This window comes from Heptranchias perlo, chromosome 26 (assembly GCF_035084215.1).
Source record: "Heptranchias perlo isolate sHepPer1 chromosome 26, sHepPer1.hap1, whole genome shotgun sequence".
In the NCBI taxonomy this organism is placed as follows: domain Eukaryota; kingdom Metazoa; phylum Chordata; class Chondrichthyes; order Hexanchiformes; family Hexanchidae; genus Heptranchias; species Heptranchias perlo.
The window spans coordinates 6,728,045-6,753,402 of NC_090350.1; the positions used below are offsets into that span (position 1 = coordinate 6,728,045).

General features: G+C 46.1%; 1 protein-coding gene across 1 annotated transcript; it reads right to left on the minus strand.

Annotated features, from left to right (window-relative positions):
* Positions 1–1,908: 1,908 nt before the first annotated feature.
* Positions 1,909–24,892, minus strand: LOC137342479 (stromal membrane-associated protein 2-like). The gene is made up of 10 exons (XM_068006368.1): positions 24,865–24,892; positions 22,634–22,767; positions 20,584–20,669; positions 19,582–19,660; positions 17,316–17,396; positions 15,836–15,914; positions 14,414–14,541; positions 13,473–13,623; positions 9,969–10,276; positions 1,909–7,880 (listed from the first exon to the last, which is right to left on the minus strand). Exons 1-10 carry the CDS (start codon positions 24,890–24,892, stop codon positions 7,746–7,748), a joined length of 1,209 nt encoding a protein of 402 aa, XP_067862469.1. The 3' UTR covers positions 1,909–7,745.
* Between the last annotated feature and the right edge of the window lie 466 nt (positions 24,893–25,358).

The window sequence follows — 25,358 nt, forward strand, 5'->3', positions numbered from 1 at the left end:
TTTATTTAAAATGACTACAAAAAATTTGCCTGTAGTTAAGTGCGATGGATCTGTGTGCATTTTCAAGTTTGTCATAATTAGATTTCACACTTATTGTAGCGTCAATAAACACAACTGAAGTAATTGCCTGCTGACCTTGAGATGACCAGGCCCTCACCCAAAGAGGCAAGCATCGATCAACCAGGACACAGCCCGCCCGCCCCCCACACCGCCCACAACAGTAACTGGCCTCCAGATGGGCCTATTTATGTCACACGGATACCCTCAGCAGTGGTGTTAAAGGGACAGGCCAAGTTAGCGGCTAAACATCAGAACAGCGTTCCAAACCCTATGCTACACGTGAGCACTGCCGGGAGAGGCCAGCTAGTGCTTATGTGAAAGACATAATGGGGGGTAAAAAGGTTTCGGTGCAGGAAGTGTTTTGACATGGAATGAGTGAAGTGTGAGATTTAAGAAATAAGCAATAGGAGCAGGAGTAGGCCATACGGCCCCTCGAGCCTGCTCTGCCATTCAACAATATCATGGCTGATCTTTGACCTCAACTCCATTTTCCCACCCGATCCCCATATTCCTCGATTTCCCTAGAGTCCAAAAATCTATCCATCTCAGCCTTGAATATATTCAATGACTCAGCATCCACAGCCCTCTGGGGAAGAAAATTCCAAAGAGTCACAACCCTGTGTGTGAAGAAATTCCTCCTCATCTCTGTCTTGAATGGCCGACCCCTTATCCTGCGATTATGCCTCCTTGTTCTAGATTGTCCAGCCAGGGGAAACAATCTCTCAGCATCTACCCTGTCAAGCCCACTCAGAATCTTATATGTTTCAATGAGATCACCTCTCATTCTTCTAAACTCCAGAGAATATAGGCCCATTCAACTCAACCTCTCCATAGGACAACCTCTCATCCCAGGAATTAATCAGTGAACCTTCGTTGCACCGCCTCTAAGGCAAGTATATCCTTCTTTAGATAAGGAGACCAAAACTGTACGCAGTATTCCAGGTGAAGTCTCACCAATGCCCTGTACAATTGTAGTAAGACTTCCTTACTCTTGTACTCCAACCCCCATGCAATAAAGGCCAACATGCCATTTGCCTTCCTAATTGCTTGCTGTACCAGCATACTAACTTTTTGTGTTTCTTGTACAAGGACACCCAAGTGTGTCTCAACACCAACATTTAATAGTTTCTCACCATTTAAAAAATATTTTCTCTATTCTTCCTACCAAAGTGAATAACCTCACATTTCCCCACATTATACTCCATCTGCCACCTTCTTGCCCACTCACTTCACCTGTCTAGATCCCTTTTCAGACTCTGTGTCCTCCTCACAGCTTACTTTCCCACCCAGCTTTGTATCATCTGCAAACTTGGATACATTACACTCGGTCCCTTCATCCAAATTGTTAATATAGATTGTAAATAGCTGAGGCCCAAGCACCGATCCTTGTGGCACTCCACTAGTTACAACCTGCCAACCTGAGAAAGACCCGTTTATGCCTACTCTGTTTTCTGTCTGTTAACCAATCCTCTATTCATGCTAATATATTACCCCCAACCCCATGAGCCCTTACCTTGTGTAACAACCTTTTATGTGGCATGTTATCAAATGAAAATCCAAATATACTACATCCATTGGTTCCCCTTTATCTTCCCTGCTTGTTGCATCCTCAAAAAACTCCAGTAGATTTGTCAAACACGATTTCCCTTTCATGTTGACTCTGCCTAATTATATTATGATTTTCTAAGTGCCCTGTTATCACTTCCTTAATAATGGATTCCAGCATTTTCCCGATGACCGATGTCAGGCTAACTGACCTGTAGTGCACTATTTTCTCTCTCCCTCCCTTCATGAATAGCGGGGTTACATTTGCCACCTTCCAATCCACTCAAATTAGAACACAGCTCCTTTCAATATACAAAGTAAATCTTTAATAAAATCTTTATTTTCAATTTTCCCCACAACAAGCTTTATATTACAATTAGAATATATTTATATATATATATAATACAGGACAGAGCTGGAAGCAGAAAACCAGGATATGGAAACACATTGACAGATAGGTTACTCCATTGCTGGCATGCTTAGAACAGGGAAGAGGATTGTGCGATAGCAAAGCAAGTTTTCAGTTAAGTTCTTGTAAGGGGGGAAAACAAAGCATCGTTTTGCCTCACACTGGATGTTGAACTGGTCCCAGACAGTTCAGTATACAAACACCAACAAAAGATTAAAATGTTCCTGGGCGAGTCCCACTGCACAGAAAAAATATTGAGTTTAATAAAAAAAAGTGAGTTGGATCAGAAATGTTTACTGATGAAGCACTGTATGACGATGGGAGTTAGCAGCCCTGAGTGATGGTGGGGCTGGAGATGCAAGTGACACAGCAGTTCAAGGGTCGCTGGCCCTCGGTTCACACTACAGTGGACCCACGACCTCTGCAAACCCAACCTGGAAATAAACGGAACGTTCTTCAACCCCGGTGAACAGGGAGGTCTGCAGAACAGCAATCAGAAAGGGAAAGGAGTTTTGGAAAAATAGTTTTGTGTATTGTAAAAATAAGCTTTCTATTTCCACAGTCCAAGGTTAGCCTTTAAAATTCAGTAATATAAACGAGTGAGTATTTTGGGCAACATGGCAGGCCCTCCAATGACCCGGCATTCCTCAATTAGCCACCCAAGTGAGGTGTGTGAGGCACGAACCATTGTGCGTGAGCTTACTATAACAAAATAAAACCATGCCCTCTGTCCCTGGGCTCCATATATTTCTATCTACTACCCTTTCTCTCACTTAAAACACACCTCCCATTTACTTAATTTAAGCAATGTCCCACTTATGCACTGAAGTCCATTATGAAACTATAGCCTCCCTTCACTGGTCACACATAAGTTGACCTTCCAAAGATATATAAAAAAGTTAATATTAATTTTTTTGCAGCACTGTTTATATATAAGCAAAACAGCCTCATAAAAATAGCACAAATTAGCTTTATATTAATATATTCATATGTATCTATATACCACATATTAAAGCCACGTCCCAGGACTTCTTATAAACATCAGCAGTACTCAGAAAACAGAGGGAACTTAATCCATCGCCCAGCCACGTCGTGGATGCAAGCTGCCATTCAGTCACTAATGGGGCAGTACAGAAACACTAACTTTTTATATCGATGCCGTTTCATCCATCGATCCAGACTGGGAGAGACCAACCTCAGTTAATCGCCCCCAGCGTTTACACCGTTAGATCCCAGCTGTACCACAGCAGAAAACTCGGGAGAACTGCTGGGAGTGAGCTCACAGACACCAGTGTTCTGGAATCCAAATTATTAATCAATAAGAAAGCAGCTCTGGATTTTGAAATTTGCCTGCAGGCTGAAGTAACCTTTATACTGCAGCATGAGCAGTGAGTCCAGCCACCTGCTGACTCCAGTAAACACAGGGCAGCCTGGCCATAGGTTTCCATTGGGTTTCTATCACCCAGCTGGGGGAGACCAGCTCCTGACATGGTCAGTGAGGCAGAGGGGCAGAAACAGACCAAGTGCATAGAGGTCACTTTCCCCAGACATCAGCATAAAAGCACCTCAGGAGTTGGAGAAACCAGTGTTAGTTACACTTCACCAGTACTGCTGACTGTTTAATGGGGGGGGGGGGGGGGGAATATTGGTTTGAAAGACTGTAAACAGTGACTTTGTGTAAAATCTGATCACCTCCCACCAAAGATTTTGTATTACAGTACATAAAGCAGACAGGCCCCACCTGAGAGTCTGGAAAGTTATTTGTAGAAATGTTGTGGGGAGAAGTGGATTTATATTTATACCGTTACCACGATGTAAGAGGGATATTGCACTCCTTAAACAATATTCATCGTCACAGCTCAGAGTATGGGTCCTGTACTGCAGATCCTTCCAGTTTCATACATTTGCTTTGAACTAGAAATGTCTCCTTTACAGGACTGGCAAGATATTACTACATTCAAGGACAGAGCTCGCAAAAGGGTGAATATCCATAAACACACAGCAGAGAACTGACGACAAGGTGTCTGTCTTTCTGCCTCAAGGCACTTGCACCCCCTGCCCCTCGTCCAATTCAGGATTCTGAGCAGTTGCAGGTTAGGGAAGTACCTGTAAAGCCACAGTTTAACCACACAAGGATTATACGCCCTGGATACGAAACCAGTCTCTGGCACATCATGGCAGTCGCTAGCTGCAATCAGTCTCTCTCACTAATTCCCTCCTCTCCTGAAGGTGCCGGCTTCTGCTGAGGAATGATTCACTGACACCTCCCCCCCACCCCGAGTGACTACACTTCATGGGCTAACCCAGACACCAAGGGGGTCATTTTAACTTAACCGGGTGGGTGGGAAACCCACGGGATTGGGTGGAACACTGGTTTTACACCCTGCCCGATAATGGAGCATAAAAATGGGCGGGATGTAAAACCAGCTCCAAATGTCAGACCCACAAAACTGCAACAACCACACCAGAGGAGAGAGGCTCACACCCCCCACCATGTTACCCTGTGTACTGCAGAGAGCCAGCTCTGCAATGATCAGTGTCAGACAAGACTGCAGTTTGTGCTTTGACAACTCTGTAGGTCACCATTCTACATTCAAACTTCAAATGAAACGGCTCACGTAATTGCTTTATATATAGGCGTTTATCCTCCAGTCAGTCTGACCCCAAGCAGTCTATTTTATTTTAAATTTAATTCTACTTATTATCCCGAGCAGTTTATTTACCACATTTACCACAGGGAAAATAACCGGTGGCAACAGCAAATGGGACACATTCCCTTTTGTCTCGCTCCCCTGGTTAACTCTGCAAATTAAGCTTTAGACTTCAGTCATTTTCGACATTTCTCCAGCATGAATGCTGATTCGAGGAAGTTCATTCAACAGAAATTACAACCAAAAATTACAATGAGGTTCAAGCAAATCTCAAGCAGTGTCTTGAACAGACAGACAAGGTACAAACCCCAGATTTACACAGGTTCTCTTCCCCCAAATTCATATCATTTCCCCTTTAATGCAAACATTTGTTTCCAGTTATTCTGTATTGTGCGTTAAATGATCAGAATGTTTGTGGATAATGATTCAGATTGGGCAGGGAAAACAACCCCTGAAATCTTGCCAGATTTAATGAAAACCCAAAGTATCACATCTAATGTCAGGCCAGGTGGAACTGACAGTCACTCTGTGCAGTCCGAATTTGTGAGACCTGCACCATACGAGCTAGTGCATTCGGGGGCAGAGCCTGTGGTTCAGATTACTCAATATCCTTCAGGATCACGTGGTTAGATACTGACTCAACTGTCTGACTATACCAGGCTGCCAGAATTCGCTCTACTTGCCTGGGGCAGGTGAATATTTCCGTTAAGTGATTAAAAAAAATTGAAAACCCAAAAAAATCACACATCCCAGCTCGACAGGTGAATTTTTGCTCAGACAACCGATCTGACCGATTTAGAGCCTTAACTACAGACCGTCCCAGCCCTGAGACACCATGCGACTTACAAGTAATCTACGAGTTAAACACGTTACATTTTTAAACGTCTGCTTAGAATTTCCTATTCAGGCAAAAAGATCCAGCAAAAAAGTTAATAGTTTCTAATATCGTAGACGTGACTATTTGCACCAAATCTAATCAGGTCACCAAAACGTGAAAAATCCCACATGTGCAGTGTTGGAGTGGAGCTTAACCCTTTTCCACTCAGTATCCCTCCCCCTCCCCTTAGAAAGTTAGTTAAAGCAGCAATGTTGTTGGCAAGTGCAAAAAGAATTCTTCTCCCCATTCACCAGAAAAAAAGAATCAGATACAAGACACCAAAACCCTTGGTGCTGAATCGCTCGGGATGCTCGCTCACTCTCAATGTAGAAATAAAAGGGCACTCTCCACTCCCATAGGCTGCAGGTGGTGACAGGACACTTGTATCAGCAGGTGTACAGTGCTTTATTCCCACACACATCACTCCAGCTATTCCTCAATATTCTGCTTCCAGTTGTTTAACAGTATCTGTTAGAAGCCCTGTGTTCCACCGCCACTGCTCTTGGACAATCGGACTCTCCGAGAGGAAGAAGCTGAGCTGCGGCCAAACACGTCACTCCCAGATAGGCAGGGGAAGAAAGTGAGAGAAATTAGTCACTGCAGCACATGCAGATACTGGACCCAACACATTTTCTTCCTCCCCAGATGCAGTGCCAGATGTTACTAATTCAAGAAATCTTTTGTGTGAGTCAGCACCGATCTGGCATTAGAGGGTCTTAACACACGTCCCCCTCCCCACCGGTATCATTGAACAGGGCAACCTGGCTTTACAACACGCATTGAGAAGGCAGTCCCAAGTCCTATATTCCTCAGCCACCCTACAAGATGGAGGAAACAATTCCAAAGCTGTGTGTTTGAACATTCTCCCTCAACCAAAGAATAGTGATTATAAATCGCCAGAAGGCAAAGAGCCTAATAGATCAAAGGCTTCATTCTTCACCTCAATTATATAAACAATAAGTGGTTTGGCCAATGCTGTATGTGGATCGTAACCCCTGTCTGACCTCAGTCTGTGAAACCCTGTGCCCACAACCCATAAACACGAGCCTCACTCGCTCACTGATCTCCATTTTATGTTCAAACCTCGCCTCTAATTTTCTTCATTTATCCCTCTGGTATCTCACCCAAGTGCACTGGGCTCCATTTAAAAGCAACTTAGTTTGGAGTTTAAAAAAAGACTTTCCTGCTGGAATGAAATTAACTGTGTGCTGAGCAGATTGAACCCGGACGGTTGTTGAGATACTGGGTGGGACGTCCCACCCTCAGAGAGGTGAGTGGACAGGACTCAGCTCATCTGTTTCATGCCTTGTGCTGGATAATGTGGTACACAAGTTTTGGAATAACAGAGCTCTCCATCCCATTGGTGTTGTCGCATTACTCCAACCAGGATTTACTGATCTACAACTAAATTCCAAGCCAGTTGCTGCGGTTTAAGTGGAGTGCTGGCGCTGATCAACAGATGAACAGCATCTGATTAACAAAATCTAGCAGCACTATTCTAACTACTGCAAACGAGTACCAGTTATTTAACAGTTATTACTAATTAACCTGATGAAACAACTATAACAAAAGGAGGTGGGCATTTATCAGGGGTTTTTGACCCAGCATCAGGGGCCCTGTTAAATGGAGGCACATACATGCTTCAGTTCATACATTTTCTTGCTGTGTAATGAGGTTCAATGGCTGATTAACTGGACACAGGCAATCACGAGTTCCCTTCTGCGTTACCTCCTACTAAAGGTGAAGGGCTCTCTATCACTTGCTCACAGAGCCCGATCTTAACAATTCTAAACGAGCACCGTTAACACAAAGGCATTCTGTGATGTGCTACTGCTGGGTCGTCCGTCTGAGTGACAGAGAAATTTAAACAGAAGTGAGCAGCCAAAGCTGGACTGAGAACACTTTTCAACAGCACAAAGTTCAGGATCACACACCCCTCCCAGACTCATCCTTTGAGCGAATCAGGTTCCCAAAGAATCCTCCTTTGGGAGAAAAACATCTGTTTTAAAAAATTGACTTTGGTAATGATGGCTGCCATTTTGATGGTGAAGTTCTCGCCAAGTCCATGTAGGATCTACAGGCAAAATGGAGTTGAGATCGCATACAGTAAACTGGCCCGAGTAGAGAAGAAGCCAAAATGTCTTCCGCATGGTTTTGAGACATGGAGCGATTGTTTGTTTTGTTTTCTCTTGCTCGTTTCCGTTTATTTCCACATCTGGGTGCCGAGGGATTGACCAGCAGCTGGAGCAGCTCCTGCTCCCATGGAAACAGACGACTGTCCATAACTCACCATCCCATTGGCACCGTAGAAATTCATCCCCGCCATGTGCTGAGTCATCTGAAAATAAAAGCGGGCAATTGGGGTCACAACATCCAATCTCCTTACACAGGGGTTCGAGCCAACTCAGACCCCTGGTTACAAATCAACTGAAGTGGAGGCCAAACTGTTTTAAGCAGGTTGTAATGACAATCGAGGGAAAGAGAGTCAGGCAAGGGATAGAATTCAAATCTGCGTTACTGAAGCACATCAGATTAGTAACTCCAGGTCTGTTGGTGTTTGTAGGGGAGCTGCACTGCCTGCTTGTGGAACTGGCCCAGCTGATGCCCTTAGACCTTTAAAAGTCAACGACCTCCGTGGATTTCCTCACAGGCTCGGTTGGAAGACAGAGTATAGGTCCGACCATTCCAACCAGAAGTTGCCAGGCCCAATCCCTGGCCCTGTGCTGAGACAGCCCATCTCAACCAGGATCAGAGAATCTCACACCCCAGAAGGAGGCCATTCGGCCCGTCATGCCAGTTCTTTGACAGAGCTATCCAATTAGTCCCACTCCACAGCTCATTCCCCATAGCCTTGCTATTTTATATATACTTATCAAGTATTCATCCAATTCACTTTTGACAGTTATTATTGAATCTGCTTCCACCACCCTTTCAGACAGCGCATTCCAGATCATAACAACTCGCTGCGTAAAACAAATTCTAATCTGCCCTCTGGTTCTTTTGTCAGAGGGTGGGATATGACTCTTGGGGGTGAAGGCAGGACCCCTGCACCTGATCCTTGCTTGAACGTGCTAAGGAGGGGGGCCGAGGAAAAAGACAGGACTAGGCTGAACCGTGACACACCCACTGTTGAAGAATAGTCATCAACAATCACTCATTGTTGCTGCTCATGTGGACACACAGAGAGAGAGAGAGAACAGGCAGTGAGGATGATGCAGGGACTGCAGTCTCCAAATTCGTTACAGCTCCTCTATATGTTGTTGTGAAATTAAATACAGGGATCTGATTAGTCAGTGGTGACCACATTGCCCGAAATCATGCAATTAGAATGAGTCAAAAAATATATCTGCTTCTCTAAAATCAATCCGTACAGGACCAGACAGAATAAGATATTAGTAAAGAGACAAATAACTCAGAGGAACTACTCCAACTTGCCCCATAACGTAAAAGGTTTTAAGTCTGTGATCCTACTGGTGTGTGTCTCAGTCCTTACCTTGCTGCTGGGCAGGGGAGGCTAGAAGCCAACAGGCATCCACTTTGCTCCTCAATGCTGTAGCAGGACAACATGAGAGTGACAGACACACCAGTACAGGCACAGACAGATCCCTTAGTATTCAGGCTGGGGTGGCAATTCAGTAACTTGTTGCTTCTCCTTGAATCCTAAGTGTTGAAGGAACGGTTGCAAAAAGTCGTGTAGTGACTGTGTTACTGGACCAGTAATCTCAAGGCCTGGACTAATAATCCAGAGAATGCAAATTCAAATTCAGTCTAAAACACCTGGAATAAAAAGCTGGCATCAGTAAAAGTGACCGTGTAGCTGTCGGATTGTCGTAAAAACCCAACAGGTTCACTGATGTCCTTTAGGGAAGGAATCCTGTCGTCCTTACCCGGTCCGGTCTGTACATGACTCCAGTTCCACACTAACGTGGCTGACTCTAAACTGCCCTCTGAATGGGCCCAGCAAGCCGCTCAGTTGTACTGAACTCAGAAGGCGGCCCACCACCACCTTCTCTAGGATCTAGGGATGGGCAATAATGCTGGCCTCGTCAGGGATGCTCACATCCCCAGAATGAAAAAAACAGCCATGTTCAGCTATCAGAGTGATGTTTTTATCAAGAAGGGGTCACGATGAACCCCCGGCATTGTTCATGGATGGACAAGGGAAGGCAGACCTGGTCAGACTGTGAGATGTAATCCCCTTTTGCACAGCACACAGGAGGGCTCATTACAACGGTTTGGGCCAGGTTACCGTACGCTTGGATAAAGTGGGAGCTCATCGACAGGACGTTGTGCTACAACCATTGGTTAATGATTCAGGTGGGACTCTGCATCAGACCTGGTGACTCAGTGCCTCCTCTGTCTGACTGCTGTGGGTCAGATGCAGGGTTCCAGCCGAAATGTTAACCTCCCTTCAGAGGCTGCTTACCTGCGCGATGTTCCACTGCAGCTGCTGCGCATGTTGGGCTCCGTACACTGGCTGTGGCATGGCCATGCCTCCCACGTAGGCTCCCTGCTGCGCCATCATCCCATTGGGCATGCCTATCACTCCCGGCTGCATGCCGCCCACGAATCCAGCTGGCAGCGTTACTGGGGCCATCATGCCCACCGGCTGCCCCATATTACCCATCATGCCACTGGCTGGCGTCACTGCACCCACCATGGGTGGGAAATTTGCAAAGCCAGATGGCAGACAGGAAGCGTAGGGCACCTGTGCAGAGGCCATGAACATCGTGCCTGTGAAACATGGAGAGGAGACGGTCACTCACGTGGTTTCTAAATGGATCGTTCTTGACCTCCTTCCATCACTCAGGATTAAAAACACATTTGTAAAATCACCTAATAAAACATCCGCAGGCTCTTCAAAGACACAGAATGGGCTGTAGGTAGTGAGAGAGCGAGGTGACTGAAAACACAGCCTGCAAACGCTGGTAATCAAGTTAAAGCAGAAAGTAATGGAAATACAAAGCAACTGAACGAGAAAGACAGGTTAATGATTCAGCTGGGACTCTGCATCAGACCTGGTGACTCAGTGCCTCTTCTGACTGCACTGGATCAGATGCAGGGTCCCAGCTGAAATGTTAACCTCCCTTTTTCTCTTCAGAGACTGGCCGACCTGATATTCATTTCCAGTTTTTATTTTGGTCACAAATTGCTCGCGTTCCAAAAGTGTGCTGCATTATTGGAATACAAAATACACCGAAAGACAGAGTTCCTAACCAAACCTGGACTGTAGGGGCCCTCCATGTGCGAACACCAATCAGGACCGACTCAGGCTCAAGACACCTGGAGTGACTGAGATACATGGAACGGAAAGTTTCGGGAAATAAGTGGAGTAGTTAAAATCTGAAAGTTCACCTCCTGTAAAGTCCTTAAGGACACAACATTTGAACGACCTCATCGGGTAAGGAAACATAGTGGATGTGTTACTGGACTAGTAATCCAGAGGCCTGGGCTAGTAATCCTGCTAATGTGAGTTCAAATCCCACCATGGCAGTTTGAGGATCCGAATTCAGTTTAAATAAAATCTGGAAATAAAAGTATCAGTATAAATGACCATGATTGTCATAAAGACTCAACTGATTCATTAATGCCCTTTAGGGAAGGAGATCTGCTTTCCAGTCTGGCCTACACATGGTTGATTCTTAACTGCCCTCTGAAGTGGCCTAGCAAGTCACTCAGTTGTACCAAGCCACTCTCTCCTGCGCTTGAAGAAGGCGGCCCACCACCACCTTCTCAGGGCAACGAGAGCTGGGCAATAAACGTCGGCCTTGCCAGCGACACTAATGTCCTGAGAATTAACTTCTTAAAAATTACCTCCAAAATTAATCGCCTTTAGCAACAGTGAGGGACAGTGTTTCTAAGCACCGACAGTATGTTGTGCCTCATCACCAATTAATGTTAGCCGATGGCACAGTAACTGTTCACTGTAACAAAAGCTTTATGCTGAGATCCTTGCACTGAATCAACCTGCCTTCAATCTGCCACAACTCAAATCACAGCACAAGCGGCAGCCCAGATGTTAAGGAAGCTGTGCTATTTACTCCAGTAACTGCCATCACAGTTCACATTTCCAATAAAATTCTTTGCTGTGATGATCAGTGGATGCACTCGGAGCTGAAGGTAGAGTGACAACAGGCAGGAGTGAATTGGGTGTAGGATCATGTGTTTCCCTGGAGCTTACAAGATGGAGGTGAAGCTTCACACCCACATGGCAAGTTACCGATTTCAGCCCCATTGTTGCGGCGACAGGGAAAAAAAAAATCAAAGAATACAATACAGTAGCTGGTGGGTTCACTTAACACTTAGTGAACTCGATTCACAGTCCCATTGTCTGCCTGAATTTTTGAGGGTAAAGGGGAACCAGCAGGAGTTAGGACTTTAGGTGTGGGAGAAATTTAAAACAGCGCACAGGCACAAAAGCTGTTATTGTGTGAGTGACTGCTCATTTGTACCTAGTGTTGTATGGCCCTCTTTGAAGTTTCTTTACTTCAGTTCGAATGTCAGCTTCAGTTACACAGCCTGAGAATAATTGCGAACGCAGGCAATGATTAAAGTTAGAGTGTCTGGTTATAAAATATTTCCATTTGACATCTTTTCCTATGGATTTTAGCCAGGCTAATGTTCAGGGATTTTAAAATGGGGCTATAAATCCGGATGCTTTCCCCTTGCCTCAAGACCCGTGAGTAAAGTGAATGCATGATGAGGGATAGGGACAGGTGCGAGCTAATTGCCTAATGCCAGAGCCATTAAAGGGGGTGCCAATCCAGACAAATCTTCCAGTAGGCTGTGTGTCAGGACAGTAAGGGGGGCAGCAGGTTATTTGCCACTTCCCATCCAATTAATATTTATTACCAGCTTACCAGAAGGGGATTTCTTCAAAAATACTTGCTTACTTTGACAACACAGTAACACAGAGCTCCATGGAGCTGCAGTGAATGAGCCACACTTATCAAGGACTCAGTCAAGAGCCAAGAGTTCAAACGACTGTGACATTTCAGTTCACTGATAATTAACTCTGTCACTACAAAGTTAAGTGCTGCATTGCTCGTAAGCTGCAGATCTGAGGAAACATTTCTTCACTCAGAGGGTTGTGAATATTTGGAATTCTCTACCCCAGAGGGTTGTAGATGCTCAGATGTCGAGTATATTCAAAACTGAGATCGATAGATTTTTGGACGCTAAGGGAATCAAGGGATATGGGGATCGGGCGGGAAAGTGGAGTCGAGGTAGAAGATCAGCCATGATCTGATTGAATGGCGGAGCAGGCTCGAGGGGCCGAATGGCCTACTCTTGCTCCTATTTCTTAAGTTCTTATGCTCTGTATGAATTTATATCTCAAAATAAATGTGATTTGTATTTTAGCCCAAATGATCCATCAAGAGTGGCATTTTGCTATCTATGGTGTCAGCCTTGGCTCAGTGGTATCATTGAAGATTGTGGGTTCAAGTCCCACTCCACTGAACACATAATCTAGGCTGACACTCCAGTGTAGCAGAGGGAGTGCTACACTTTTGGAGGTACCGTCTTTCGAATGAAGCGTAAAACCAAGGCCCCATCTGCTCTCTTGGGTGAATATTCGATGAAGGCCATGGGAGTTCTCGGTGTTCTGGCCAATATTTATCCCACCAGGTCAAGATTCATTTTCAGTTCATGGAATCATGTGCCTGCCTATGTAGGCTGCTCTTTGTGGTGAGCAGAGATAAATAGTTAATGGTCATGAAGACAGTGGTGAGTCATTGCTGCCTCAACTCTATTAGCGCTCAGCTTTTATGTCACAGCCCAGTTACAGTCCAGGAAGGGACCAGGTCTTTATTGTTTAACTGGTGAAAGAATTACCAGGATTCAAGGTCGCACAGAAAACGTCTAGACTTGGGCACTAAGACAGTGTGTTTTTCTCTCTACCCTGAGGTTTGGTGGTTCTGCTGCATACCTTGAGCGGGTACTTGGGGAGTCTGTGACCCATAAAGTGAGAGAATGGAGTCCTTCGACAGCTGTTTCTTCCCAGAATCTTCCAGTTTCAGGGTGGGCTCAGCGAAGAGGTCCAAGTTTTCAGTTCCTTCCTGTGGAGTGGGGGCTGAAACCTGTGAATCACAATGTCAATACAGTGAAGCTTTGGATCGCGCTCACTGACGACCTTCCTCTACATATTACTGTCAGTGACCGAATGACCTCACTTACACTCAGACTCCCTGTGCCTATCTGAGCTATGCAGGCGAGACCATACACTGGAACGAGTGCAACTTATTACGTCTACATTGTTCCATGCCATGCTGATAACACACAAGGCACTGTGTGTATTATATATATTTCATATTTGTACTGAACACCCCCTCTCCATCCAAACACAGACTTTCCCAGTGGAGATAAACATTGAACATTTGAAGTAAAGACAGACGTTGGAGATAAACAGCAGGTCTGTCTGCATCTGTAGAACAGGGAGGTCAACCTGGTGCAGACCCTTTCTCAGAACTAGATACCCATCCAAAGCACCAATCGGTCGTTTCTCTTTCAAATATTGATGGGACCCCCCCCCGGTAATTCCAGCACTTGTTTTTTTAGTTAACAATCTGCCCACTACTTCCCTCCCCACTTACAGTGGTCTCCTCACTTACTTGCACAACAGACGCTGACTTGTTAACTGCCAGCTTTAATGAAGGGGCTTTCATAGATAACAAAAGGATGTAAATGCAATCCAAGGGGCCCTGGAGGGCTGAACGAGGGGGTGATGTATCTCCACTTGCAGCTCAGTCACTCCCCCACGCTGGCCAGAACCCCCAAATTACATATAATTCTGCAATTCACCCAACAAGTACTATCCTATGCACAAGGAACTAGCCGCCAGTCCTGTGCTCGCAAAATCTGAATACATACCGTGTTTGGGAATGGATTGGAATCAGGCAGCGGGTTGGACACCATGGGTCCAAAGAGGTTCAGGTCATTAGCAAGTGCTGAGGTTAGGCTGGAGATCCCATTGGAGGTTGGAGCTGCCACAGGGGTATCTGGGAAAACACACAGAGGATTCAGAATACTGGCCAGAGTCCAGGTTCTGGACCGAAACCCCTTCGCACAGGGCAAACTCTATTCGAACAAAACCACTGAAAAAAAGTTCACACAGGGCACCACGGAGAAGACAGAGGATAGAGAGATTGTATTGGAACATTATGTAGCTTAGAATTAAAAGAAAGCACGGGCAGGTGTGCAGGTATCGTTCCGCGAATTACTGCTGCTTCTCAACACCAACACAATGTAAGGTTGGCCTCGCAAGTTTTACAAAATGTAATGATCTACCAGAGTGACCCCGGCACTGTTTGCAAACAAATTCCCTTCGTATTTATTCTAACCAAATCCAGCGAAGATCGAGCTTCTCACACAGAATCATAACAGCACAGAAAGAGGCCATTCGGCCCATCGAGCCCGTGCCGGCTCTTTGTAAGATCAATCCAGTTAGTTCCATTCCCCCGCTCTTCCCCTGTTGCCCTGCAAATTTTTTCCCTTCAAATATTTATCCAATTCCTTTTTGAAAATCACGATTGAATCTGCTTTCACCACCCTTTCAGGCAGCACATTCCAGATCATAACTCCTCGCTGTGTAAAAAAGTTTATCCTCATGTCGCCTTTTGTTCTTTTGCCAATCACCTTAAATCTGTGTCCTCTGGTTCTCGACCCCTCCGCCAATGGGAACAGTTTCTCTTCATTTACCCTTCATGATTTTGAACACTTCCATCAAATCTCCTCTCAACCTTCTCTGCTCTAAGGAGAACAACCCCAGCTTCTCCAGTCTATCCATGTAACTGAAGTCCCTCATCCCTGGAACCATTCTAGTAAATCTTTTCTGCACCCTCTCTAAGGCCTTCACATCCTTACACATGTCTGTGGGGCCACAACTATTGTACATTTGTTTAAGAAAAGTGGGTTACAATAGCATTTGAACAAAGAAATGTATAAGTGAAGTGTCCTGACTCTTTCTTTAAAAGAACTTTGCACCAACTTCTGGAAAACGTTTGATAAATGTCGGGAAAAGAGACAATCAGAACTTGGTGTGACCAGTATCAGAACTGACCAGAGTCCCAGAGCCCAGATTGCAGTATTTCACTGTTCAAAGAATTTTTAGCATGGGCATTAAGGAAAGACCACTCACTTAGCTATGCTCAGGCACTTCACTCGAATGTTATAATATCAAGTTAAGGAACATTACAGGTAAGAACATGGAAGAAGGGCATTGGTAATTACTGCTGTACAACCGGGAGGTTCACATGTAGCTACTGTTGAGAATCTAAGGCTACTTGTCCTTACCCAGTCCCAGCAGGTCAATCGCAGGGCCAGGAGGGAGCGAAGGGCTCGTTTTCAACTGCTGCTGTTCATCCTTCTTTGGCTTAAAAGGGAAAAGAAAGAATTCATAGCAGCTTGCTACACATCACCAAAGACAAGTTTAACAGGGTCTAGACTGAAAGGGCCCTCCGGGAGCTGACATACTCCTCTCCCCCACCACCACCCCACCTCTTACAACAGCAGAAACAGTTTCAAATTTCTTCCCATGCCTTCCCCATTTTACTTTTGACTACTTTATCACTTTACATTTGGGGCCAAATGGAGAGTTAACTGAGTGGCAATGATATGGAAAGCAAACCCACGAGACCCTGAGGGCCACTCAGCAAAAAGGCGGTGAGTTGGGCGAGGAGGGGGAGAAGCGAGGTGGAGGGTGCCGAGAGACTATCAGACTGCAGCACCATAATCTCAGCACGTTTTATACAATTGGAACCAAAACTGAATATCCAGACCAGTACAAGTCTGGAAATGTATATTTACATCCATATGTGGTTTACTTTGTGGCAGCACCTCAATGAGATGGGAAATATACAATCGCACTGAAACAGACAATTGAACAGCTTTGAACTATAACTGGGTGTTGAAGCAGTGTGCCAGTGTCTCAGTTGGCAGATCTTCGACTGTCTGACACTCCCAATCTCGGAGGTGGTTGCCAAACTATTTTTGCTGTTTCCCTTCTGGCTCCCCCGCGCCTCATTCTCTAAATTACCACCTCACCCTCCCTCGCTGTTTCCAATCTTGAGTCTGTCTGTCTCCATCCAGAAAGAACTGCTATCTTCTCCGTGCCCCTGGCAGTACATGGCCAGTAAAAAGGACCATCTCACTCACCCTGTAGTACTGTCCAGCTTGTATGTCTCAGTATCCACTCCTCCACATGTAACAGTCAACTGAGCAAGCTCAATATCAACCACAGCACTGGACAGGTATCAGAGGGGCAATGACTAGACTCATCCATGCAGTGGGACTGGCCTGAATGACTACAAAGCTCCTTTGCAGTCCTGTACATCCAATCCAACTCAAACAGATAGAAATATCTAGGACAATGTACCTCTCCCATACACGATGGTGGTCTAAGGGCTGAGAAATACTGTGCACATGTCACTTTTATACACAATTCACTGCCTTCCCAAACTGCCATTGACCTACACTGCATCGTATACAGTACCTATGAGAAAATCTAGTGTGACTTCCAGGACAGGAGAGAAATCAAAAATTCCAATTACAGGGTTAAATTTTAGAATTCCCCACCCAAACTTTGCTGTAACTATCCAGTGGGCCTCCGATATCGATCTACAGCAGATCCCACCTGTCACAGTCCTGACAGTGAAGGTACTCTGCCTCACCCAGGAATAAAACCCCTGTTGCTGCAGTTGTATTTGGACCAGCCTCACTCGCTCGGTTACTCCCCGTGGACTGAGCCAGGGTTACAGATAATCTACAGACTCACCACTTTAACTTTTTCAAAGATAACTGGTGCGGTTTTGCTCTCCTTTGCTTCGCTCTCTTTCTTCCATTTGTCCTTTTCTCTCTGGAAGAGAAAAAGCTGCAAATTTAAGCAGACTGGGAGGCGGGAAAAGAAACCCCTGTCAGAACTATAACTCCACGAGATAAAAGCACTTTGTTAAATGGGTGTTTGAGGCAGTTAGTAACAAACCAGAAAAGGTTCATTGAAGCAAGTCTTCATGAATCTTGTAGAATGCACAAATCTCAATTATTGTAACTTTCTTGTCACCCACACATCAGACATGCATCTAAATATCTCAACCACACTCAAAACATAGGATAAAGCTGCCTCCTTTTAACAAACAACATATCGGAGCTATAGGAGAGTGTATACCATATCTGGAAGATTGTATTTTTTAAAAAGGCTGGCAGAAAGAATGGCCATTCACCGCAGTGCCAGGACTTGCTATTTGCAAGCCCTGTATGATGCCAGCGCCAAAGGCAAGACTGTGAATGGTTCTTTATGTATAAACCCAAAACAGGGTAAAATTTGAACTTTATCTGAGGTAACCGATAGGAAAAAATGTTAGCAACTATATTCTAGGGGCTCTTTAGTCGTGCAACTACAACAGTTATTTGCACAGATTTATTTGTGTTTGGTATGAGGGGACAAATTTATTTTCTTGCAGTTGGTAAGGAAAATACTATTTATTTTGCAGGAACTAAGCACTTACATCACCGAGCACATCTCACAACATCCTTTCCAAATCCTTTCAGCGGTCATGTGACCCACAATCCCTCTCCGCGGCGCACGTAATCAGTTAATCTCCAACTGACCACAGATTTGCTGCTTTCTAGAACATGTTTTTAAACAGCACTGCACATCTACTGTATGGACAACGCCTCAAAGTTAGCAATGCCTCAAAGTGGATTCTTCTGCAGAGTATGAAGTCTGGAGGTTTTTTTTTTAATTCATTCATGGGATGTGGGCGTCGCTGGCGAGGCCGGCATTTATTGCCCATCCCTAATTGCTCGAGGTGGTGGTGGTGAGCCGCCTTCTTGAACTGCTGCAGTCCGTGTGGTGATGGTTCTCCCACAGTGCTGTTAGGCAGGGAGTTCCAGGATTTTGACCCAGCGACGATGAAGGAACGGCGATATATTTCCAAGTCGGGATGGTGTGTGACTTGGAGGGGAACGTGCAGGTGGTGTTGTTCCCATGTGCCTGCTCCCCTTGTCCTTCTAGGTGGTAGAGGTCGCAGGTTTGGGAGGTGCTGTTGAAGAAGCCTTGGCGAGTTGCTGCAGTGCATCCTGTGGATGGTACACACTGCAGCCACAGTGCGCCGGTGGTGAAGGGAGTGAATGTTTAGGGTGGTGGATGGGGTGCCAATCAAGCGGGCTGCTTTGTCCTGAATGGTGTCGAGCTTCTTGAGTGTTGTTGGAGCTGCACTCATCCAGGCAAGTGGAGAGTATTCCATCACACTCCTGACTTGTGCCTTGTTGATGGTGGAAAGGCTTTGGGGAGTCAGGAGGTGAGTTACTTGCCGCAGAATACCCAGCCTCTGACCTGCTCTTGTAGCCACAGTATTTATGTGGCTGGTCCATTTAAATTTCTGGTTAATGGTAACCCCCAGGATGTTGATGGTGGGGGATTCGGTGATGGTAATGCCATTGAATGTCAAGGGGAGGTGGATAGACTCTCTCTTGTTGGAGATGGTCATTGCCTGGCATTTGTCTGGCGCGAATGTTACTTGCCACTTATCAGCCCAAGCCTGGATGTTGTCCAGGTCTTGCTGCATGTGGGCTCGGACTGCTTCATTATCTGAGGGGTTGCGAATGGAACTGAACATTGTGCAATCTTAAACGAGCTTCTATAAAGTAGGCAATGAACTAGAGGTTTCTTTTTTAATCGAAGTGGCAGGGGGAGGAGAGGAAGGCAACAATCCATTGAAAATAAACCTTCTTTATATATAGATTGCAGAAAGTAGAAATGACTAACAGGACAAGGTGCAATATTCAGATGTTTAAACACATTTTATCCCAAGACCAAAATCCTCTCTGGTTTCCAGCGAAGAAGACGTGCACGAATTGTACAGGTGACGGTGGATGGATGAATAGCCTGGCTCAGCCCTGTGCAGGGGCCGGAGAAGCACAGGATGAGCCAGATACCCTGAACGAGCTTTCCATTCTTACCCAACGCTCTTACAGTTTAGGAACGCTCCCAAGCAATTTGCAGAATTTCCATGATTGTTGCTGGGGATAGAAAGACTCACCCTGAATGCAGCGATATCAATACTTCTATCGAAATACTTCTTCTTTTCATATTTGTCTCTTATAAAGCTCTCCACAGCTCTGAGTAACAAGTTAAGGGCAAAATTAAAAGACCAAGTAAATTTCAAACACCCTAGTCGATACGCTGTATGAAGCACATGGCTCCACAACACGAGGGGAGCGAGGGAGGGCGATGCATTCAAATCAGTCTGAGTATGCCTCAGGGTGTCCTGAGATGAACTTCTGACCCCATAGCCTCTTCACCACCAAGACCACCTCGTTCCACCTCCCCAATACCGTCCATCTCCGCCCCTGCCTCAGCCCATCTGCTGCTGAAACCCTCATCCATGTCTATGTTACCTCTAGATTTGACTATTCCAATGCTCTCCTGACCAGTGTCCCATCTTCCATCCTCAATAAACTTGAGCTTATCCAAAATCCTACTGCCCGTATCCTAACTCGCACCAAGACTTGATGTCAATTCTTTTTGTCCGATTATGCTCCTGTGAAGCACCTTGGGACGTTTCACTACATTAAGAGTGTGATATAACAGCAAGCTGCTGTTGTTGGAGGGAGGGGAGCACAGAAGACCTTCAGCTCTTTTTACATTTCCATTAGCTGACTACCCGTGGGCAGAGGTCTGGGAGATAGTGACCGGTCCCTCACCTACACATATCGCATGGCCCATGGATAAAATACCAGATTTAGATTTTTAAAAAGGGACTGCATTTTTATATCAAATGTTTACAAAAGCAGAAGGAAGTTAAAAAAAAATCCAACATTAGCAAACGCCTTTTTAAAATTCATCGCCCACAGTGAGGATTTAAAACAAAATATTTTCCACTATGTATCGATAAACACAAAGCAACCAAGCAACTGCTAGATACAGCAAACCCTGAGTGTACACAAAATAACGGATTGATAAGTGAGGCTATTGCACTTGTGCCTGCAGAAAATAGCTCTCTGGCCTCACTCAATCCCAGAATGAACTTTGAAAAGGATACTGGTCGATTTGTGGTCGCTTGAAGTCATCAGGGAGGTAGGCTTCATACAGCGTCCTGGCTTTTGGGTTTCCCATCTCCTGAATGCACTGTTCAACAAAAGCACAAGAGTCCAGAAAGTTATTGGAACATCACAACCGCTCCAGCGTTAACACTGAACACACCACGGAAATCAAACTCCAACCAAACCTTTCTTAAAAATACACCCCATTTACTTTCAAATCTCTTCCAATTCCCCCAGTACTCGGAGTGTGAACAATCAGATCAGTCGGCAGATTGAGTCAGCTCATTTCATCAAGCTGCCAGGAGGTGTAGTGAGCATCGTGCTGATCCCACCAGGAGAGTGAGCACAGCGCCGATCCCACCAGGAGAGTGAGCACAGCGCCGATCCCACGAGGAGAGTGAGCACAGCGCCGATCCCAGGAGCTGTAGTGAGCACAGCGCCGATCCCAGGAGCTGTAGTGAGCACAGCGCCGATCCCAGGAGCTGTAGTGAGCACAGCGCCGATCCCAGGAGCTGTAGTGAGCACAGCGCCGATCCCAGGAGCTGCAGTGAGCACAGCGCCGATCCCAGGAGCTGCAGTGAGCACAGCGCCGATCCCAGGAGCTGTAGTGAGCACAGCGCCGATCCCAGGAGCTGCAGTGAGCACAGCGCCGATCCCAGGAGCTGCAGTGAGCACAGCGCCGATCCCAGGAGCTGCAGTGAGCACAGCGCCGATCCCAGGAGCTGCAGTGAGCACAGCGCCGATCCCAGGAGCTGTAGTGAGCACAGCGCCGATCCCAGGAGCTGTAGTGAGCACAGCGCCGATCCCAGGAGCTGTAGTGAGCACAGCGCCGATCCCAGGAGCTGTAGTGAGCACAGCGCCGATCCCAGGAGCTGTAGTGAGCACAGTGCTGATCCCAGGAGTTGTAGTGAGCACAGTGCTGATCCCAGGAGTTGTAGTGAGCACAGTGCTGATCCCAGGAGTTGTAGTGAGCACAGCACTGATCCCACCATGCTTTCCCACCAAAGCTGACAGGTTTACTTTGCTCTCAGCACCCGATACCTGCCCAGATTCATCAGCAGTTTGTGAAAACTATGACGGTACCACACGCATCACTTCAACTGAGGAGAGCCACAGACTGGCTGGTTTAGGGTAAAGTGGATCAATTTTATTCTTAAGCTTTTGTTATTCTCCTTAAAAGGAAGCCTACTCCAGGAAATTCTACAGGTTTGCTTGAATTCAGACCTGTTAAAATGAATCAGCATCATGCTCTTTAGCCAAGCTTAGCAAAGCTCAAATCACTGAATGGAAAGATAGGACTCATCAAAATGGGCACGGTGCTTGTAAACAACAGTGCCTCAAAGGCGAAATGGCCCCTCGTTTTGGGGGCCAGGGGGGTGAGGGGTGAAGTGGTTTCTTTCTGTGTGTTCAACTGTCAGTAGTAACGTGGCTTTTTATGTTACTGCAGTTTGACGAAACCCACCACAAGTATGTTGTGCATTTCAAAAACTGTAAACAGAACTGAACGCCCCTGGGGAAAAGCTTCTTTGAAGTTTATCCATAAGACGTAAATTATCACAAGATTTCAGTTCTCATTTATTATTTACAGCTAATTTATGTAGGTCAACAGGAGAGAGGCACTCTTTAAGTAACCAGATAATCTGTTTTAGTGACATTGGTTCAGAGTTAAATGTTGGCCCAGGTCACTGGGCGAACTCCCCTGATCATCTTTGCGTAGTGTCATGGGATCTTTTATGCCCACCTGAACAGGGTCTCTGTTTAATGTCTCATCCAAGTAACAGCAACTCCAACGGTACACCACTCTCTCAGTACTGCACTCAAGTGCCAGCCTAGATGAGGTGCTCCAGTCCTGGAATGGGGCTTGAACCCACGATCTTCTGACTCAGAGTGAGACCACTGAGCCAAGACTGACACTTGCAGGTACAGGAAAACAATTCCCAGCGTCACATGATTATGGGGTGAGAGTTGCTGCCACACACACACACCTACATACCTGGGTTTGCACACACAAACACACATGCGCGGGCCCGCACCTAATGCGTGTAATACCTGTATCTGTTCTGGTGTCCATTGGTCCAGATTGACTGACTTGACCTTGGAGATGTGGACACCAAGGTTTCTGTGAATGCCAGCACAGCGAATGCACACGAACACTCCCAGGTTCCACGAAGCCCATCTTGGTCCTACACAAGGTCAGAGAAAGTTAGAACTGACAACATTAGGACCCGCTCGAAAACATCAGGGGCGAATGTCATATCGGTCTTGATGAAGACAAGCAACTTAGGGGTCGAGGGAACAAGTTATTCTGACAGTCCAGCAGATGTACGAGCCCTGCCATTTCAGTACCCCTTTCTCTCTGCCTTCCCCATTTTCTTCCTCCCCCTCCTGCTGGGGGAAGTCCCATCGTCTCCGGGTGCTTTCCTATACATAGCTCAAAGTTTCCAATCTTTAGCTGAGAACCTGGACAGAAATGGTGAGCAGGCCATTCAACCATGGAGGCCAGCACAACTCCTGCCCGATCCTCACCCAATGCCCACACTTGCGCGCTTTCCAGCAGGAGCTGCTCAATGGGAACCCTGGCCGATCTGCCCTGCGACTACTGCCATGGCTGAGATTAGGTAACTCAACAAAGACTGGGATATAAACTGAGATTTTGATGATTTGTGCAACTCAGTTCTACACTGTCCAGTGCCGTTACCAACTGAGCCAAACGAGGCCCCATAACTGGAATGTGAGTACAGGTCAATGACAGCGAGAGTCCAGACAGCCTTGCCCGGCCAGTGAAATATAGATATATTTGGTTAAATGAACCAGTATTGTTCTCAAAATCACATACTTTGAGAGTACGACACTCACTTCAAAGAGCCGGCATAGGTACGATGGGCTGAGTGGCCTCCTTCTGTGCTGTATGATTCTATGACTCTTCACGGTAAATGACACAGTATCAATACAACATGGTGTACAAAAAATTCAATCCTAGCTCCTGAGCGAATGCCAATACTGTTAGTTTTGCATTGGACCCCCTGCCACTTCACACTGCACAACGTTCGATTTGTGGCTACAAGTGAATTTATGTCTCAACAGCAGAGGTCTTGGAGAAGGTTTGGAGTGGGGCCATTAGATTGATACCAATTTCATACACCTTAGTTACCATAGACTTCAAGGAATGATTGAGGTCTTTAAATTAATTAAAGGATTAGGTTTCATCTGTGAGGATGGACTATTTGAGTTAGATAGGTCAAGGAGGACCAGGGGACATGAGAATGGTGTAAAATACTGGAGAAATCGAGTGGATTTCAGTGGAAATCCACAGAATGGGAGATTTCATATTCTAGTTTATCAGCATCTATACCAGCCGTGTACTCGATCTTCCCAGTCTGTCCCAGCTGTGTACTCGATCTTCCCAGTCTATCCCAGCCGTGTACTCGATCTTCCCAGTCTGTCCCAGCCGTGTACTCGATCTTCCCAGTCTGTCCCAGCCGTGTACTCGATCTTCCCAGTCTGTCCCAGCCGTGTACTCGATCTTCCCAGTCTGTCCCAGCCGTGTACTCGATCTTCCCAGTCTATCCCAGCCGTGTACTCGATCTTCCCAGTCTATCCCAGCCGTGTGCTCCAACCTCCCAGCTGTGTACTCCAACCTCACATTCTAGCAGACATGCCCGGCACTTCTGTGATATGTTACAGTGAGGAATACAGGATTGACGTGATGTATAACTCCAGACACATGTTGTTACTAGGTTTTCAGTGAAGTGTAACATTGGGTACTGGTGGGTACAGGTCTGTCAATGTATAACACTGGGGTGCAGTACGGTGGGTACAGGTCTGTCACTGTATACAGTACTGGTCTGTCAGTGTATAACACTAGGGTACAGGTCTGTCAGTGTGTAACACTGGGGTACAGTACTAGTGGGTACAGATCTGTCATGGGATACAGTACTGGTGGGTACAGGTCTGTCAGTGCATAACACTAGGGTACAGGTCTGTCAGTGTTTAACACTGGGCTACAGTACCTGTGGGTACAAGCCTGTCACTGTATAACTCTGGGGTACAGTACTGGTAGGTATAGTCTGTCTGTATAACACTGGGGTACAGTACAGGTGGGTACAGGGCTGTCATTGTACAACACTGGGGTACAGTACAGAGGGTTACAGATCTGGGTACAGCCAGATCACTGCATAGCATGGAGAGCAGGAGCCTTGGCTAATTTTTCCTCAGGTCGGGGTGCTGAGGCTGATCATAACGTCTCACTCACTGTCCCGGTTGAGATCTACCACACTGACCAGGAATCGAATTCGAGACTTGGCACATGTGGCTCACTAGCATCCCAGGTAGTGCCCTTAACCACTGGGCCATGAAGGGAACAAGGCACTTCCACAGATACACTGCCTGACTCATGCGAAGAGTAGCTGGTCTGTACTGAGTGAACAATAACTTGGTTTTACAAGAGGTAACTCGTGATCTGTGAGCCAGACAGATCCTGATCAGAACCGCACAAAATTCAGGCAAACGTCAGATGCAGCGTGATAGCCAATCATGTAGGAATCTGATAAAAATGGGAACATGAATTAATACACAAGGGCAACAGGAAACATCCCTCACATTCCCAGGACTGCAGGCATGAGATACAGATAGAGTGTGATTGTCACGACATGCCACAGCAGGCAGCTTGGCTCATGTGACCTTTCTCAACGATAACAGCACAGCAGTGTGCACTTCTTGCGAGCGGGAGATTACTAAGGGTACTGCGCTCTGGGTCGTGCTCTGAGATTAGATT